Raw genomic sequence first — 20,609 nt, forward strand, 5'->3', positions numbered from 1 at the left:
CCGCTTTCCTTCGTTACATTTTGAAGTTTTTACGGCTGAAAAATCCCTACCAAATTCGGTGAAAAGAAAGTGGTGAAATGTTGCAGCTGTTCAGCAATCATGTTTACTTGGCGTTCAAATTAAAAAAAAAAGGATCATGAAACCATTTTTTTTTTAAATCCTGTGCATGTAATAGGACCTGTAATAATAATAATAAAATGAAGAATAGTCTTAGTCATCCGTCTTCAACATGATTGAAGCACTGTGCCCATCATTTCGTGTTTTTTTTTGTGTGCTGCTTTTATTACGTACCTAAATTATTTGGCTACTCTAGCGTAAAACCTCCATAAACCAACATAATGATAACGAAATGAAATTTCAGTGATGACGAGTTACCGTTACGTCACAGCTCTGAACAGTTGCTCACATCGAACGGTGCAAGACAATTACGCATTCTGCTTAGATAGGCCATCGATTGAACAGAGAAAGGAAACAATCCACAAAAGAAAGAAAGAAAGGGGGAAAACAAAAAAGTACAATGATCTATCCAGTTACATTTCGATCGGCTGGCTTCAAGAAAAGAGCGTCTGCCGTCTTGAAGAATAGACACGTTACGAAAAGAACGGGGGATTATTGACAATCGGCCAATGGGCTGAACATTTTCACACTCCCGACTTTTGCAACAAGCAACCGCCGCTTTGGTCCGCATCCTTGCGGTTTTTTTAATACTTCCTCCTCTTAATTCTCTGAATTTCTTCCGTCATTTTATTCCCCTTCCTTTTTTTTTTTTTACGACCGTTTCGCCTTCTCCCGCACTATACAACACTCTTCCGCCCGGCGTGACTTGTTCCACCGGAGCTGAAGTGTCGAATACAACGTTATTCGTTTTCTTCGAACCGATAGTTGGCATCACGCTTCAGCTAGCCACCATACAACTGTACACAATGATTCAAATGACACCAGTTACCATCTATATACCGTGAGTTAGTGTTGGACGATGTTGGATGCATTACTTGCTCCTCTTGCGCCACGTTGCTAATCGCGGTTTGGGAAGAACCCCAACGGATAGTGTACCGTTCCTCGAATCGCAATTACAGCGGGAATACAAATACAAAAAGTACAAAAAATTAAATCAAAATAAGAAAAGAACTATAGAGGCAGCTTTCTACGACTAGACTCACCATATTTCTATGCCTTTTTTTATTCATTTGAAATATATAGTTTTCCGCTTCAACAATTCGCACAGCTTTCGGAATAATGTTTTATAATACCGACATAATATCGTCACAGTTATTCTACACAAATGGTTTTACTTTATACTTTTTTTAATTTCGTCCTCATTCTTTCTCTTCTTCACTGTGAGAAAATGAAGGGGACAACCTTTTGTCCCGAATAAAGAACACTTTCTCGTGAAGCATCCACCTCCGCAATATGGCTGGTTTAGGTTACCCAACATTGTGGCGGAGTCGACAGGAGTTTGCAGATAGTCAAGAATGTTGGAATCAACATTCTTTGAGTTAGCAATCTCATACATCCATCCGAAATCTGAATATATTAGCGAATGCGAATTGTGTCAAGAATATTTTAGATCGTCTTTCATTCACCTCTCTCTCTGATTCTTATACTTAAAAAACAATTCATTACGACCTAACAAACGTCCGACAGAAGGCGGTTGATTAGTGAAGCATGCGGAGAAGGCAAACCACAGTTGTTGATACTCTTCACGTTTGGCGCAGTCATCGGTAATATAGGCGCGCGTTCGCGAAGCGTTGCGAACGAAAATTGACCTTCCCTGTTTTCAAAGTCTTGACAACCCGTTGCCCGTTAATTAGTGGACACCACACCTGCGATACATCACCAAAGGGGAGGAGAACGTGGCAGGAAGGCGAAATCAAGGAAAATGTCCTAAGCTAGAAGCGCTCAGTAATGAGCCATATGTTCTTGGAATGTTCAAGCTCGACATTAAAAAATCAGAACTACATTAAAACTTGAAGGTTATAGCATCGCTGATTTACTTGCATGTAACCAGTGTCATGACCAAACTGCAAGTTCTGACTTTGGGACGTTGACCTATACCTTTGAGAGCGCCTGGTCGCAGTTTGATCGATCTTTATCGTTGACTTCCTTCATCTTTGGGCCAGTAACGATTATGTCCTAACCTAATCTTTAATCTCGCTTCCTCTACATTTTCTTTCGGGTGAACCCATCGCCATTGATTACTGCTTCCCACGCCATATTAAATAAGACTTTAGACCCTAATCGTCCATTGGCTCGTTGAAGTTTGTTTTCAATCACCAGTTGACGTAAAGAGCAGACATGTCCCCATTTATCAGAACCAGGAAGCCACTCAGTAAAGATTTATTCTTTTCAACAAATATTTGTTTTCGTCTATGGTTTTTCCTTTCAATCACAGTAAAATGATTGGAAAGGATTACAAACATTTTTAGCGGCCTGGTCTAACGTCCTATAATTGGATTATAGGCCACCTTTAAATTTCAAAGCTAAAATTCCATAGAAATTGAATTTGATCTTCTACGTATTTGTTGCATTTTCCAGCTCTGCACTAGTGGGTATTCCTAAGTCGATTTGGGTCGCTACTATGGTTGTAATTTGTAAAGCAAAAGATTGGATCGACATTGCAGCACGTAGCAATTCGTTTTTTTTTGTTTTTGTTTTATTTTTTTCGTCCATCGCCTTTTATTTTGGCTCGCGTGTCAGTTTTGGGATCTTCCCCTGGCATAAGAATAGCGCACGTCGTAGCATTTACCGTGCGCCGTCGCCCATTTGGCATACATCACAATTTCTCTGAGTCTCCCACAGCGCGGCGGTTCTCCCGATCGGGGGGCCGTGCTACGAAACTCACGGTCCGAGTGAAAGCGCTACGCCAAGCTGGTATTTAAATCAAAGTGTTTGTTTCCTCTGAACTTTCAAAAATTGTCGTTTGTGAGCGCATCGTTCACATCTAGGGATTCTCTTATGCTTTCTTTTTTGAAATTCTTTCAACATTAGTATAGATCCATTTCCTGTTTCTATTCCTTTTTGTTTTCTCTTCTCTGACGTTTGATTGCCAGTTTTGCTGTCATTGTCGAGAAAGCTCTGCTGCAGTATGATAAGTATAGGTACGATGCAGCACTGACAACGCCAGCGTTACCAATACGAAAATGTAAAGCGAAGGATCATCCGCCTTTGGGTTTGTGTATTGCGCTAGACATTCATCATCTGGCATGCGTAATAACGATGAGAATGGCACTTTACGTAGTGCGCTAGTCAGGGTGATCACTAAGTCAAGAAATTGGAGAGCGAGGGTTAGAATGAGTAAAAAAAAAAAGGGTGGTGTGTGTTAACGTTGCTCGTAATCTGTTCTTTCCATCGGTTTCTCTTTTTGGGGAAAATTTCTTCCGCCAAACGTTGTGACGGAATGCGTACCATTCGATGTGACAGCGACAGCATGAACGGAACGCAAGAGAAAACAGCCAAGACTAACTACGTAGCCATCAAATGGCATAAGAATAAGACACACATACGTATGTAAAGGGACGTGTAAGAATGGCTATCATCAAACTTGGCTAAGTTTTTTTGTGGCTTTCCCCAAAATCAAGATGTCAACCCAAGTAAAAAGACACAAAAAAAGAAAATACCACACACAAAAAACGCAGAGGATTACCGACGAATGCGAAACGCGACGCGCGGTTACACATAATTAAAAATAATGTAAAATTTGTCAGCTAGACAAGAACAGACGGTAACAAATTAACAGAACCACCGCAGCACAACAGACATTTAACTTGAGCAACTAACAATGCGTCAGATGGCGGAAGCCTGTTTGCTGCCGATCCAGGTCGGGACGTGATGAAAACCCGTTGGGTTTCTATGAATAAATCCTTAGATTTATGCAGCACAAAAATAAAGGAGACCACAAAAAAAAAAGGGAAGAAAAAGATAAATAAAACAATCTTAATAAAAATGCGCTGCTGTCACATACCACCAAATCTTTGGAACGGATCGACTCATGGATGAATTTCGTGCCCAGCGCATAACGCCGAAACAATTTCTGGCAAACCGTGAGTCTTGAAAAAAAAAAATTTTGAATTCCACGAAAAAGTCCAATCAAAATGTCGACTCTGTGCAAACAGACACGCAATACACAACACACAAATAGATCGTTAGGAGAAATGCATTTATATTATTCATTTCTTTGTCTGATTTTTTTAAAAAACCTAGTTTTATTGACCATTGCGATGCATCAGATAACCCATACCGGATTTGTAGACCGAATCAAATAACTGAAAAAAGATGTGAATTTTAATTACGTCATAAACTAAAAATTAAAAAAAGGGGGGGGGGGGGTAAAAAAAAATCTATGGTATTTCAAATAGACGATTAATCATTCAACAGCTGTAGTATGACTTAAAATATCGGTTGTAATATTCTTTGTTTGATTTCTTGCCTTTATTGATTGGGCGTGTTTTTGTAATGAACAGGTGTCTTTGGTGAACCAAGACGACGCTCTATTCCGACAACTGCTGGCGCTCAACACGTCCATCCACCAACTCCGCAGCCAGTCTCTTCAGCGGCGGGCTCGGACCTTATCGAGCAGTCGTTCACGCGGTCAACTCTCACCGATGCTAAGTGCCTCTTTGACCTCTCTGATTTCTCTGACGTCATTGTCAGATGGAGAGGATGTCGAAGTCGAAGGCGATGACAGCGATCCGGATCCAAAAAATGCAAAGGCAGTTGGGACATCGTCAGCCGACCGTCAGATCTGCCCAGTTACAGTTACCACCCCTAAACCGGTTGCTCCGCAGCAGCTGACGCTAACACGAAAACGAGTGTCGTATCCACCCAAATCACGAAATCGGAGCAACTCACAGCTCTCCCGCTGCTCTTTCAATTCATCGTCTTCGTCGTCATCGTCGTCCTCTTCAACATCCTCGGGATCGCCGACCTGGTCATTGTCCAGCGCCGATGCAAAAGCCATTGTCAAAGGTGTCAAGACACCCCGCTCGCCGCATTCGAGCTTCTATTCCCGCTCGTCGACCAAACACCCACAGCTGTCGACTAAACAGCGGTCGACTAGCAAGCACGACGACCTCCTAATGGTGTTCCACAAGCGCCAGGGCTCCTACGATTCAGGTTGCCAAGGCTCGGAGCCATCGGATGCAGAAGTCTTTGTCTGACGATCGATAAAACGACGACACGTCATTGTTGCATAAATTGTCGTCGTTTCTTTTCGCCCCACATATCCCATTCTGATTATTACAACGCTTTCTATGCGCAATCAGCAGTCAGCAGGAAGAAAAGAAGTGAGAAAGAGGCTGAAAACGGAAAAAAATAAATAATAAATAACGAAAAGAAAAAGAAAACGGAATGGAAAATAGAAAATTTTGGCGTCATCCTGTGGAATAAAAAGTGCCGTTTTTCATAACACTTGTGTCAGAGAAGATTGAGATGGAATAAGCCGTATGCCCCCATCTGGTGTCGATGCCAGCCCGTCCCGGTTGCAAAGATGTTTTGCAGCCAAAACGGGACAGCCACCCACAGATGGACCTTCACTCTGCGAATTGTGTGTGTAGGTGTTTTCGTTAAAAGAAAGGCACGTCAGGAGCCGCACCTCCATGGCTCCTCTCATTTCTAAAAGACTTAACCCAAATTGTTAATTCGAGTTGACGAAATATCACAGCAGGCACGGCCGTCTTCTCTACACTTTTTAGCTGACATGCTCTCCCGTCTGGCCGACTGGCATTGATTGGACATCGTCTCTTTTCTCTTCTATTTTTATGTGTTATTCTCAACTCTCCTCAAATTTTCATATTTTTTTCCCCCCGCTATTATTCCAGAGTCAAAACTGTACAGTTATGCTGCCGGTTGGAAGTTGGTTGCATCGTGCGCCAAGCCAGCTGCACAGAGTTAAGCGTATCAGTTGATGAAATGAGGCAAAATCTAGAGATGTAGGTCACGCTTCACTGCAGCAATTAGGCAGACCGTGAACGAAACATTTTAAACGAGGTCTTTCGTTTTAAAAAGAGAAAATTCATTTTTTAGTTTGCTAAAAGTAATAAAATAAAAAATGTGTGCTGTATACTTGGTCCCCCGCGGCTCCACTTGATGAATAGCATCAAATGAGTTGGATTTGATTTGTTCCTGTACATTACGCATGTCGAATTTCACATGATTTCCTTTGTTTCTGCTGTGTCTGACCAACTTCCAAGTTCATTCGTCAAGAGCTTTAGAACATTGCGAGAATAAATTTTTATAATATCCGCGATGCAATCAACAACTGGACATAGTAGGGGAACGAGTTTTTCTTTAGTATTTCAACATCCATCTGTAAACGCGATCGGTTGGTATAAGCTCATTATTTTATTTTTTTTCCTGTTGCTCTTTCGCTTGCTCCCGGCACCTACTCCCACAGAAAGTTCTCTTTCTTTACGAAAGGGATTTGCCATGCGATAATAATCAAGAAGGCAAAGGCGTCGTCGATTAAGGGTGCAAGACGATCATCGGTGAGGTGACCTGTACAAAGCGTAAATTATGGTCGCGAAACCCAGTACCACTTAAAAACAAAACAAAAAAACAAAACAAAAAAACAACAATCTATAATTGATGATGTCAGGGCCTTCTCTCAAATTTTTTCGTCCATTCCAATCGGCTCAGGAGATCCGGAATGAAAGCCTCTCCCTTACGTTTTCGATCCCAATTTTCGATTTGATCATACATGCGGTATATATATTTTTTCTTTTTGTAAGTCATCGCTCACTCGCAAAATTCCTAGAGTAATTCATCATCTATCCTTCTCTTCTTCTACCTCTCCTTCATCGCCGGTTCAAATTCACGCCTTGTCGACTTCGTCACACAAAAAAACAAACAATCTGATCGTGAATTTTTCCTAATTCATCAATGGCAATGGGTGGGACGGTACCGGAGATTCGCTCGTGAGTCTTGTCGACCTCCTTATTTCGGCTTTTTCTTTTTTCTTCTTCTTTTCTTTGTGTTATCCTCTCCATCTATCCCCCTATGTTGAACGAAAATAACATCAAGCGAAAATAATGAAGAAAAAAAAAAAAAAAGAAAAGAACAAATCCTTGTGTATCTGCGTGATCTCGGGCAATTAAGAATGAAAAAGCATACAATGTGCTTGGTGCGTATGTACGCGCTTTAAAAATAATACTAATAAAAAAAATACCGAATAAGAAAAAGTTCAATAAAAAAAACAAACAAAAAAAACATGCTTAGTATGTGTGTGTGAATCGCGATTCTCTTGGTTACTATCACCACTTGCTATTGTGATATCTGTTTCAGTGTTGTAATCTTTCATGTGGAGATCATCACAAGCAATTAATTCAAATTGTATCCTGTGCTCCCCATCCAATATCCATCTCCTCTTTACTTAATACACATTTTACGCCTTCAGTTCTTGTTATCCTTTCATTTCCAAGTTTAATGATTTCTATTGAGTTTGATCGCTTTTGAAGAATGACTGCAACGTCATCTGCTTTTTGGAGACGGTTCCGGTTTCTTTTGATTTCGTTTTCCGCTTCAACGATGACGACGAAGAGCGGCTGCCACTACCATTCACGTTCTGGGTGAAGGCGCGGAAAACTTTTTTCATAGCGGTAGAGACCGCTGCTTCAGCAATCTGACGGGCGTTAAGCCACCTGAAGCCTTGATAGTGGTCGGGCAAGGCTAAGACATCGTCATCAGCGTCTTCACACGGACTGACCACAACACGGTAGACACCGTAGGTTTGGTCTATGTGAGAAAATTGGTGATAAACATCTGCCACGTACTGGCAGCGTTCGATGGCCCGACCGGTCAGCAAGCTTTTCGATTGGTCCAATGCATTCGTCAGTTCGCTGCTCTCGTTCAAGTCATCGCTCCACCGATGGGAGGGAAAACTCGGAAACTCCCACAGGTTTGCCAGTAAACCTGCCAGTATCAAAACAAAAGCAACAATTTGTTCCAGTCGAGTCACGTTACTAAAAGATGGTCGTGTCCGTCTCACCGTTGACTGGTCTTTGCCACAGTAAATACTCATTACTAGCTGATTCCTTTGCTGTACGCTCAACAATCAAGACCATATTGCGGGCTATTTTGGCTGCAGATTTCTTTGCTTTCCGAGGATAATTGGTTACCCCATCTCTGAAACACAATAAACATTGGTTGTCGTAATTCATTCTGTGCAAGACTGCACAAACAGTTACAACTAAACACGACAAAAATAAATAAATAAATAAAATAAAATAAAATGTTCATATTACGTCCCAACCCAAGACTGGTCTATTGGCAGGCACAATGAACAACCGGGAACTGAAATAATAGGTTCAAAATTAGTACTTTAAAATTCATTTCTGCGAGTTTGCTAAATGTTGTTACCGTCTTCGATATCTGTAGGGCAACCTGTGCTGTAATGCGTTGCTCTCCTGTTGGCCCGACATAATGAACTGACTGGACAAGATTGGCAAGCAGGAGATTTTGGAGCACATACTGTCGCACCCAATTCCATAATCGCTTGATTGAAATCTCCTGGTTTTTCCGGATCTACCAACTCATTGGCTAATTTCCATATGACGTCCACCACACTCTGCAATTATTGAAATATGTTCTTCACAGGTTCTACTACTTTGGTTCTTCACAGATTTTTAATTTTGGTTCTTCCATTTAATTTTTTAAAAATACATTATTTAATTATTTAATGTATAAAAGAAGACTCGCTATTTTGTGTTTTTTTTTAGTTGAAAAAAGGTACATACCTTTTTACTAGTGTCTGCACCAATTGAACACAACCTAATGTATGATGAATCAAACAATATATTTCACAAAAGGCTTTGTAAATAGTAACATTAGTTAGGAGTACAGCAATAGCAAACGTCTCATTACCTTGTAATTACCCTAATCACATTCCCGTCAACGAGACCGACTGGTTCATTGAAAGCAATTGACCTTTGGTAAATTTAAACTGTTCCGATAAATTATTAGATAATTTTTTAATATTTACTGACCCAATGGCCGCAGCCGTATAAGGTCCAACCCCAGGTAACCGCTTTTGCAACTGTTCAGCTTTTTGAGGCATCTTGCCATCCATTTCGAAAACAACCTATACAGATAACGATGACAGGCACACTCATATTATAATATATACATACTATATATTTAGTAATATGTATACAATCATGTGATGCCATATATTCATTAGTAATGGTAAATAGTTCCACCAAAATATCACCCACTTTACGTGCTGCTTCATAGAGACGTCTTCCTCTAGAGTAGTAACCTAACCCTGACCAGAGAGTGTTCACTTCTTCCAAAGTTGCTTGAGAAAGAGACGTAAAATCTGGCCACTTCTCAATCCACCTGGAGTAGTAAGACTTGACTGTGGCTACTTGAGTTTGCTGCAGCATGATTTCTGAGACTAACACTAGGTGAAAAAGTAAACATTAGATAATTATTACAGAATCAAATCATTGGTCACCAAGAAATAATTTTGAGTAAACCAATATTACAAAACTTCCTTGGAACCATAATGAACAATTAAAGATACTAATTGAACTAAGCTAACACTTAAAGAGGGAAAACAATATGAGATGAACTTTAGATGCACTCAGTATCTCATGTCTGTCTTTAACACATTTTTATTACTAGAACTTGGACTAAGCAATATAATTTTCAAGATTTAAATAGAAAAGCAAATCAGCTGTGCACCTCAACAAGAAAAATAGTTTTAATATATTATAAAAAATTGCAACATAAAAGTGAATACCTGAATAGCCTCTTATATTTGGATCCCTATGCTTAGCTAAATCTCGCCATTGAAGGTTTCGTTTGTTACTGTCATACCAATCGATTAGATTTTTCCTCAGACTCCTTATTTCATCTTTTGATTTCAATTCATGATGGTGATTGTCTACCACCATGCAATTTTTTGTTTCCACAATTTCGGTTTGTACACAGGATTTCCCTTTAGATCGTAAACGTTTCATCCTTGTTTTTTTGCTACCGACTAAGCACGTTTTCCTCGATTCATTGTTTTGAAACTGAATGAACCTCTAGAACGGACGACAAGACAGTTCGCGCAATCTTTCAAAACAATGTAATATTTAGATATGCATGCCTTAAACGTTCGAAAAACTTAGTTAGGTGATAGTGCTCACATTTTAATATTGACGGAGGCAAATATTTTATTTATTATCATGTAAAAAATGTGGAATGGAATTTGGAATCTATAAAGTTTTCGTTGAAAAATAGCTATCGTTGCGCGGAAGCGATACATTATTTTCGTCGTCTGCATAACCAGGTCTATTTATTTCAACATGGTCGCGCACAACCATAATCCAACAACTCATAATCCAAAACCATAACCAAAATAATTTGTTACGTTTTTCTATTTCCTTTTGAACCTTTTTCTAATTACTCGCCAATTTCTGATTCCGTAAACCCTACAGTTGTTCACATAGTATCTTTTTAGTGGTTCACCATGGTCAACTATTATGAACTGATTCACTGTAATCACTGTATGATGTCCGAGATTCAAGCAAGCTATTTAATGGAAATAGATGAATATCTTTAAACAACGTTGGAACATAATTTCTCAATATTCATGCTTACGTATTTTCATCGGTTCTACAACTTTGTCTAGAAAAATAATTTTCAAAATACACTTTATTCGAGTATTAGGCTCTGCCAAACACTACAAATATTTTCCTGCCATATGACGCCTGAAACCACCAAATTATTTTGGCAACTAGGTACAATAGGCGACTGAATGTAGAATGAAAGGTAAGGCTGGATGTGTGATCTGAGCGCAAAGTACCTTTCATTAGACATTCTAGTCATGGAGCCGGCTTGACCAAGCAGTTGGGCCCACCGTGTTGCATGTGTGTCGTAGTGAGAGTCATGGTGCTGGCTAGGTCGCAGACCGTCCAGATGGCCTAGGTCTGGAGATGGATTCCGAAATGTTGATGATCATTTCCGTGAGAATGCCCCCCATCCATTACTGTGATATTCGTGAATGTGTACCCCCTGCGGAGTACGCATGGATATGATTAGTAAAATCACGTGACTATGTGAAACATTTCCGTTGAAATAGAAATTCCGCTAGGTTCAGATTCATCTGGGTGTCAGATAACTGCTGAGAGCCGGGTGGGGTACCCGGTAAACTCGGAAGGCCCTGTGAGGATTAATACACACACACTACGGTGGATCACCCAACTGTTATGAGTGAAGTTATACCCTTTTTTCCCTCGCAACATGTTTTGCAGGATTAAAAAACTTATTTCTATTGGGCCATATCTATTTTCAAACAGACTATCTGTTTAAATGAGTGTGATAATTATTGCTTCCGCAGAAAGTTGTTTTTTTTAAATTCAATTATTTGTAATAAATTTATTAGACAGAATTTAGATTTAAGTAATTTGTAGTGTAAGAATAGTTTTTAAATTGTTAAGTAATATATTTAATATCTCGTCATTTTAAAAATTTTGTTTAGGTTTAATAAAAAGCATGAATAATGTCTTAAACTGTTAATTAATGCAAAGCTTTAGATTTGAATTTTGTGTGTTAGCTGTGTTTTCCATCCACGATGGAAATTACACTATTGGATACAGAAGGTAAATAATAGTGGCATTATAAAAAAAAATAACATAGGGGAGAGTGGGGGCAATTGATACACTTTTTGGTTTTTTGTGTTTCTTGAAAAAAAAACTGAAAAATTTAATATAAAAATTATATAGAATTGTAGCCTATTATCTCAGCTACTAAACGATATTTTTTTTTATGAGAAAAGATTAATTATAATAGTGGTAAATTGTAAAAAACTGATGTCGCTTCGAGTGTTTAAATTGCCATGGTAGCAGGGCAATTGAAACGGTGTGTCGACGCAATTGCAACGTGGGTTTTCCCATAAGGAAGCTTCTTTATACCCACATAAAATGAAAATCACGATATCTCAGCAGCCACAACTGCTAGTGTGATCAAATTTTACCATTAGGTACAATGCGATTTACAGATTTTTAAAATATGCTTAAAGTAGATCGTAATTTAGTTTAAAATATTTAAATAATTAAATTTAAAAAAAAACCATTTAGCAACATGCCTTTTTAAAATCCCAAACAGCGAATAGAGCAGTAAAACATCCTGCGTTGCGCGTTCTCCACGAATGCGCAAAATCTCATTTGTGTCCAAGTTGGTCTGCTGCGGCTGCAGCGTCTTATGGAGAAACAATCTTCTTCACGTTAGAAATTATTTTTTCTTAACTATAATTTAGATTTCCCTCTTTTATTCCTAGCAGCGGGTACCCTATTCATAATTTCATTTCCCATTTTTTTTCTAGCCCCAGTTCTATCTAGTTTATTTTTATTTTATTATTGTTTGTAAGTGGCTCGTCTCTTTTAGCCGAAGAATTTTGTTTGCTGCCAGAAATTCGTCTGCTACAAGGGGATGAGCAACAAACCATTCACAAACAATAGTTAAATAAAAATAAACCAGATAGAACTGGGGCTAGAAAAAAAATTAAGAAATGAAAAAAGGAATAGGGTACCCACTGCTAGGAAGAAATGGGGGAAAATCTTAACAATAGTTATGAAAACTTATTTTTTAACGTGAAGAAGGGGGTTTCTCCATAAGACTCTGCAGCAGCAGCAGACCAACTTAGACACAAATGAGATTTTCGCATTTGTTGAGAGCGTGCAACCTAGGATGTTTTACTACTCTATACAAGTATTATAGTTGTGTTAACATGATGATTTACATTTGTTTAAATGAATTACGTCAAATACTTGCAAAAAAATGCAACTACTCGCAGACAGGGAATATAAACAAAGTGTTTCAATTGCCCTGCGATAGGTTCATCGTTACATTTAATTATTTAAAATTATTTAAGAATGCAGGGAAAAATTAAATGACATTAAATTGTAGAAAAATGAATTTCAAATCATCTGAAACTAATTTTATTACTAAAGCGTAGCGTTTTAGGGGTTAAAACAAAAAAATTTAAAACGCAAATTTAACAGACGGAGAACAAAAAACAGTTTTTTCGAGATATCTTAAAAAGTTTTGAATACAAAAACTCGGAAATTTTTCTAAACTTGTAAACCCCCTTATTCTATTAACCCTAATTTTTTCAAGAAAATTCCTCTTATACGGCGAGAGAAACAATTTTTGTTTCAATTGCCCTGTGTCTCAATTGCCCCCACTCTCCTCTACGGATCAAACAGGTAACTTATTTCACAATATTTTAATGTTATGGCCCTGACATCACTCATTTGTTTTTCCTTTTCCAGGTATCAGAATCCCACTGGTATGAAAACGGAGCAACAACCAAGAATTCAATAGTCAGACGCATAACGGAAAATGTTTTCTCTTAATAAAGGTGTATTAAAGGACAAAAATATTCAATACACAGCTGAAAGAACATTGCTTTCGAATATTATAATATGGGTGAAAGACCTTTACCCTACACCTTTATAAAGAGAAAACATTTTCCGTTATGCGTCTCCTTTTTGCAGCGCCCAACTGCCGCAAATCATTATCGGACTTGTTTTGATTCTTGTGGTTGGATACAGTGTTATCTACATTATCGATGTCTAACTCTATGCTGTCCTCGTCTAGCGGCATTTTCCGATCGATTGCAATATTATGCAGAAGACAACAGGCTACCGTAATCCTGAGACATATATATTAAACTTTATTGAAAAATAATCACTTAAAGGTATAGGAGGGATCGGTATTACCAAGATGCTTTCGTCGGTGACATCCTTATCTCACTATGTAAGACGTAAAATCTTTTCTTTAGGAGACCGAAAGACCTTTCGATTGTACATCTGGTAGACTTATGTGAGTTGTTGAATCGTATCTGTAAATCAAATAATTAGGAGTAACACTACATCTTTTTTACCCGGAATTTAGAGTTAATAATACTTCAGGCTGTGTGACGGGCTCTGCATAAGGAGTGATAAGAAAATTAGTATTTGCATACCCGCTGTCACCTAACAAAAATCCCTCTTTAAATTCGCCATTAATGAAACATTTATAAACGAGGCTGCCTTTGAAAATAGATGAATCATGGCAAGATCCTGGTTTATTCGCACAGACGCTAAGAAATCGATGATTTGCATCGCATATAGCCTAAATTCCAAAGACAAACGCAATCAGAAAACGATTACAATGTGACAGTGCTATTATTAGTTATTTACCTGTACATTTAACGAATGATAATTTTTACGATTTACATAGGCCTTTTCGTGATTCTTGTTGAGTTTCTGCGACATCTAGTGTCACACAAACCAATCTCCTACTCCACCTTTTCATGAAGTAACCTAGATTATTGTTATCGTCGTCTTACCGTCGATGCACTCATTGTGTGTTAACCTCTTTCTTACGACGTTTTTTCCTCTGTCGTCTTCACTTTGATTTATCTGAAGTCTTCTCTTGATTATCAATGTGTCCTACTCTCATCTCATCTTGAATACATCTCGGGTAACTAAATATTATTATGTTTATTCCATTGTCGAGAAATAGAAATTAACAGGTTATGGGCCCAGATTAAACAAATTTCCGACATGTCTGAGAAATCTAAGCTGAGCCATATCGAACAATTCAATGGCACGAATTTTCAATTGTGGAAATACAATTGCTGGCTAATCCTCGAACAACATGAGTTACTCGAAATCGTAGAGGGAAGATCTAAGGAACCAGAACCTCACATGGTTTCCGGGAGCATCTCAAACTCAAAGGAGATCAAGAAATGGAAGAAACAAGACACTGACGCTAGAGTGATCCTTATGTCCACCATCACTCCCAAAGAACAACAAGCATTCGTCAACTGCAAAACTGCATTTGCCATTTGGACAAAACTCGCAGCTCAGTATCTACAAAATGCCTCAGCAAACACTCACGTGCTGCAGGCCCGTTTCTTTCACTACCAATATGTCAAAGGAAACAATATGATGTCTCACATCACAGCCATTGAAGGTATTGCCCAACAACTCGAAGATCTTGGAAGTTTAATGTCAGAATCCCAGATCATGACTAAAATCGTGTCAACACTTCCAGTCGCATTCAGACACTTCACAACAGTATGGGATAATCTCCCTGAAACTGAAAAGACAATACCGCAACTCATCACAAAACTGATGAATGAACAACACAGGAACAGCAGCTCCACTCCACCATCAAATCCTGTCGTACAACCAGCAGAAGCTTTTACAGCTAGGTCAGGAAGACCTGTTTACAAACCGTATAGACCATCAGAAAATGCAGACAGAAAACGAAAGCGAGAAGAGTGTGAATATTGCGGAAAATGCAACCACTCAGAATCAACTTGCACCAGACGCATTAATGCAGAAGCCGGTCATCCAGACATTCAATGCGAATACTGCAGAAATTATGATCACTCTGCAATCGACTGCAACAAACGCAAACGTGACGAGAGGAACAAATCTAAGATATCGCCTAGAGTTAAGTTTGCTAAATCAGCGACCTTGGACAAATCAAATGAAGATGATGATGATCAAAATGGTGTGGCATTTGGCGCCAGCTCAATGTCTATGGAAAAAGAAACCTGGTACGCAGATTCCGGAGCAAGTCACCACATGTGTTACGACCATTCCTGTATGAACAACTACTCCACGATCTCACCACACCGGACTGTTAAAGGAATCGGTGGAGTCAAACTAACTGTACGAGGAAAAGGGGATGTTCGTGTAGTTATGGAAATCAATGGTATTCAGCAAAATGCTACACTTCACGACGTTTTTCATGTCCCAGGCCTTGGTACGAATTTATTATCTATAGAATCAACCACCGACCGTGGAATCGACGTTAATTTCACGAAGCAGATGGTGTCATTTACGAAAAATGGAATTCTTGTAATGATAGGAAATCGCAGTGGGAAGGACCTATATCGTCTCAACATGAGAACAATTCCCGTCATCAGAAACGAGACCATCGCATGCACCGCCAGAGTCGACAAGTTACCCCTCTCGGTGTGGCATCAACGTTTATCGCACACCAACTACAAGACTATTGTCAAGATGGTATCCGGCGACATGGTGCACGGCATAAGACTGAATGATTACTCAATCCCAACCGAAGTGTGCTCGGGGTGCGCCCTGGGGAAGATGCACCGGCTACCATTCAAGAAAGGTCGCGAGCGAGCCAAGCAGATCGGAGAACTTGTGCATACTGATGTCTGTGGACCTATGCAACAACCTTCACCCAGGAAGCCATTTGGATTCAACGCCTTCTTAGTCAGATCGGACAACTACCACCTGACCCTATACGTATTTTATGCGATAATCAGAGCGCCATAAGTCTAGTCCATAATCCGGCTCATCATCAGCGAACGAAGCACATTGATGTCAAGTTTCATTTTATCAGAGAGAAACAGGCTTCCCACTTCATTGAAATAATGTATATCGACACTCAACATCAACTTGCCGATATTTTCACGAAGCCCCTTCCGACTCCCCAATTTAACTTCATCAGGGCTAGAATCGGCGTTGTTCCCTTTCTTTAAATCTTTTTTAATTCTTATTTACCTATCGCTTGGTTTGAGGAGGTGTGTTGAGTTTCTGCGACATCTAGTGTCACACAAACCAATCTCCTACTCCACCTCTTCATGAAGTAACCTAGATTATTGTTATCGTCGTCTTACCGTCGATGCACTCATTGTGTGTTAACCTCTTTCTTACGACGTTTTTTCCTCTGTCGTCTTCACTTTGATTTATCTGAAGTCTTCTCTTGATTATCAATGTGTCCTACTCTCATCTCATCTTGAATACATCTCGGGTAACTAAATATTATTATTGTCACGGGCAATGAAATTAGCACACTCGTTGTTGAGAAACCACTTGCAAAAGGCACCGCAATGCTGGCTAATCGACACGGCACAGGACAAGGCGGTGGTCTTCACCATCGGCTCTACACTATTCTACACTAACACTACGCCGATGATGCCCCTAATGGGTCTACAACCAACTTAAACACACGCACTCTCACACGCTAACACACAAGCAACATACAGACAAAAAGAGCAAACTCTGACGAGAGAACAGATGCGACCGACCGACGCAACAAGTAGACAGAATCTGCTAGGGGAAAAAGGGTTAAAGAGGAAAGTGAGGTCGCCGCGAAGCCATCTAGCGCTCAACTAAAGAACTAAAGCATTAGAGAACAGACGGATCGTGACATTATGTTTATTCCATTGTCGAGAAATAGAAATTAACAATTCTTAGGTCTGACAATCCTGATGTGTGTTCCATCAATACACCCAACGACCCCTGGCATGCGAGCGATTTCGTGAAAATCCTTCTTTACCTAATTATTATAGAGTTTAAGATTAGAAACGCACTGAATACCATTAATTATATGTATGTATATTACCTGGAAAAGCGTTGCTGGAAATTGTATATGATTGTTAGAAATCATACACAAAGCTAAAGAGACACGAGCAATGGAACGACATACTGATGATTGGCTATAGCGCAGAACATTTCCCACAACCGTTTGGAAAGAGCAAGTTGCATAAAACTGCAACGCAATCAAAAGCATATCAATCGGCTCTAGATTTCTTGTGTCCCTGATCTTCATCTTGGGCAGGAGATGTTGAATAAGACCTATAGAATTGTTTCTCAAGTTAAACACACAATATGAATTCTTTGCATTAGTCCAATTACCCAGTATAAACTGGATACTATCCCTGTCGAATCTGAATGTCTTCATAATTCTGTCTTCAGAGAAGTACCCAAATATATCATTGCGTGTTTGATAAAACGGTAGCAATTTACACATCCGATTCTTTTTGCTAGCTCTTTTATCTTCTTCATCACTTGATATAGTGTTCTCTTCATCACTTAAATAAGCCAAATCTTCTAAAAATCGTCTATTATGGCATTTTCACGAGCCATGTTTACAAATATTCAAAACCGCGTAGTTTTTTCTGCACATACAGCCGTGCCGTTCTCAAATTATCGTATTTTTTCACACAAATAATACAAATTGTATACATACAGTGTTGCCGCTGTCAAATTTCATGCGATTTTCCAGTGAAAATAGCTAACTTTGAAAACCAACTTACCGAAAGTGACCTCGCGAGGTCACTTTCAAAAATCAAACTTTCGTGAAAGTTAGGGACCAACTTTTGAGTTTTGAAAGTGAAGTAGGCTACTTATTTTTGACGAATTTGTTTGAGAATACCACTTTGAAAAAAAGGCCGAAAGAAAAGTAAAAAACGGCTACTTTGGCCCGTTTGAAAGTAAAGTAAGTTACTTTGAGAGAGTCAGAATTCGACCCCATGTTGCAAAACTTGGGGCGCATTTTGGCGTCAACCTTCAGTTCAACTTTTTTGGTCAACCGTCGTTTTCGCGTAAACAATTCTACTGGCTTCAGTTGACAAACGCATTTTGGCGTCAACGAAAAGTTGAAGTTGAACTGAAAAAGTTGAACTTTGTCAACGGTGGTCTGGAGCACCGTTGAGCTGTAGTTCAACTATAAAGTTGATGTATTTCTTATGTCTGTTTACATGTGATTAAAAATACATATGACAACCCTGTTTTTTAGCATAAATTATTATTAGAATTAAATCGAAGAATCACCAATATATTCGGGATATGCTGCATTACCCTTTCCTAAAAAAATGGTTGTTACGACCATAACAATTTAAGTACGTAATTGTGGCATGCATGTAAAGAACACAATGTTATAAACATAAGACTAATAAATTATACGAACCAAGAATTTTTTCAATTTCATCAAAGAATGGGGGCTTGCAATCAAGAACATCTTCTCCCCCTCCAGTTCCTTTTGCTGCGAGCACAAATTTTTTGTACTCTTTGTTTAAGTTATTCCACTTCTGTTGCGCAGACTTTCCAGGATCAGGTGTTTTTATCTGGAACCCGTTCTCAAGCATCTTTATGGCAATCTCTTGCCACAGACCTGAATTTTTGGTTTTGCTGTCGCAAAGTCTGGGCCAGTAATGTTCAACGATCTCTGTAGTACCACAATGAAATGTTAGCAATAAGAAAATCTTAAGAAATAGTCTAAAATAAATACTTAAGAAAACTTTGGTTGCTTCAGCGTTGATTTTAAGTTGAGAGGCTGTTCTTACATTATTCCAGCAAATTCGCTGGACTAATGGTGGAGTAATTTCCTTGTTCACATCCACTTTTGTAGAAGTTTCATGGACACTACTACAATCGGAGCCTTCATCACTTGAAGGCTCGAATAGCAACAATTCCTCCACTGTCTTTTGCCGCTTGACACAACTCCCAGCTCTAACTCTTTGCCTTAAAACACCTTCATCACACTTTGTATGCATTGTGATAGAAAAATTTTTACATACGTGTACCACGACCCACGTCCCTATCTAAACAAAGCTGTCTACTGTGTGAACAAACAAAGGTTGCCATATTAAAAAAAATAAAGAATTATTACAAAGTGGGAGGGTCAACCAACTTGAATTTAGTTCAACCGCAGTCTGGACTGTGGTTGAACTTTTGTGGTTGAGCTCGCAAAATTTGGTCGAGCACAACCTTGGTTGAACTTTTTGTTAACCATAAAACGGTAATCGAGCTCAACCGTGACGAATTGGTTAACGAAAAAATACCGATTGAGCTCAATTTAGGTTTAGGTTGAGCTAAAAAGTTGACGATAAAACGCACCCTTATAGTTCTGTTTTCTTGTAAGATAGACATGATTCCCATTATTTTGAAATATTGAGAAGTAAATAAAATGGCAAATAACGTGGAAAACGGGGATTTAAACAATTTATCAAAGAACGAATGCTGGAATGGCAAGAAGACAGCAATCCAAGTTAAAATTGATTGCGAGGCAACAGAATTATTTTTAAGTAAGTGTTTTAACATTTCATATAATGCAAAATGCTATTTATATTTATTACATAACTACTACTAAAGCTTTATTAGAGGATAATTGGGAGTCCCTAAACGATTCCAAAACAAGTAAGAATCAAATTTGGAAACAAATTGCAGATGGGTTAGAGGAAGTTTTCATTGTTCGAGGACAGGACAAAGGGAATACATGCAAGACCAAGTGGGAAAACATGCGTAAAGAATACAGGTCTTATCTATCAAAATTCCAAACTGGAAGTGCAGCCTCCGACACCAAAAAAAAACCCAAGTTCTTTGATTCCATTGAAAAAATTATTGGTATAATTTTAAAACATAAATTCATGTATTATCGTAATGTCATAACTTTTTACACTAATTAGGTTCCAATAATCATTCATCATTCAAATCATCTTCCTCGTCGGTGCTTGATTCAATATCATTAAAGACATATTGAGACAGAAGTAGAAAAATTGTTCTTCTGTCTGTCATTTTACCTGTTTTACTACAAAGGATATTAATATATTGATTAAATGTATTAAAAATTATTAAACAAACAGGTTATTACTGAATTGTAGAACAATTATTGTAAAAACTGCAGTTAATGTGTTTTGGGACTACACGGATTTTGATTGTGACGTAAACAATAGGAAATGGGAATAAACAGTTTGCGCGGATTAGGCGCGGATTATTTATATTGTGCACACCACCTGGCGGGAAAAAACACATCAACTATCATTTTCTCGTCAACCCATATACTTTTCAACTGCAAAGTTGAACCGCAACGTTGAT

The 20,609-nt window shown here is 38.8% G+C and overlaps 1 protein-coding gene, 1 long non-coding RNA gene and 1 pseudogene across 4 annotated transcripts; all 3 read right to left on the reverse strand.

Annotated features, from left to right (window-relative positions):
• The window catches only part of LOC123466453, a 65,533-nt pseudogene that overhangs the window by 35,540 nt on the left and 9,384 nt on the right, over positions 1-20,609 (reverse strand).
• Positions 6,682-10,039, reverse strand: LOC123469484 (adenine DNA glycosylase-like). Of its 2 annotated transcripts, XM_045168546.1 has the most exons (9): positions 9,737-10,039; positions 9,207-9,394; positions 8,979-9,073; positions 8,857-8,919; positions 8,730-8,763; positions 8,353-8,560; positions 8,238-8,286; positions 7,982-8,118; positions 6,682-7,905 (listed from the first exon to the last, which is right to left on the reverse strand). In XM_045168546.1, exons 1-9 carry the CDS (start codon positions 9,954-9,956, stop codon positions 7,427-7,429), a joined length of 1,473 nt encoding a protein of 490 aa, XP_045024481.1. In that variant the 5' UTR covers positions 9,957-10,039; the 3' UTR covers positions 6,682-7,426. The 2 variants fall into 2 exon arrangements, with proteins under 2 accessions (XP_045024481.1, XP_045024486.1); XM_045168551.1 differs by lacking the exon at positions 8,857-8,919.
• LOC123469495 lies at positions 17,153-20,486 on the reverse strand. Of its 2 annotated transcripts, none has more exons than XR_006642749.1 (6): positions 20,386-20,486; positions 19,024-20,322; positions 18,703-18,960; positions 17,649-18,594; positions 17,356-17,588; positions 17,153-17,289 (listed from the first exon to the last, which is right to left on the reverse strand). It is a non-coding gene; the product is annotated as an uncharacterized LOC123469495 (long non-coding RNA). The 2 variants fall into 2 exon arrangements; XR_006642748.1 differs by having other exon boundaries at positions 17,649-18,599.

This window comes from Daphnia magna, linkage group LG1, assembly GCF_020631705.1.
Source record: "Daphnia magna isolate NIES linkage group LG1, ASM2063170v1.1, whole genome shotgun sequence".
Classification (NCBI taxonomy): Eukaryota; Metazoa; Arthropoda; class Branchiopoda; order Diplostraca; family Daphniidae; genus Daphnia; species Daphnia magna.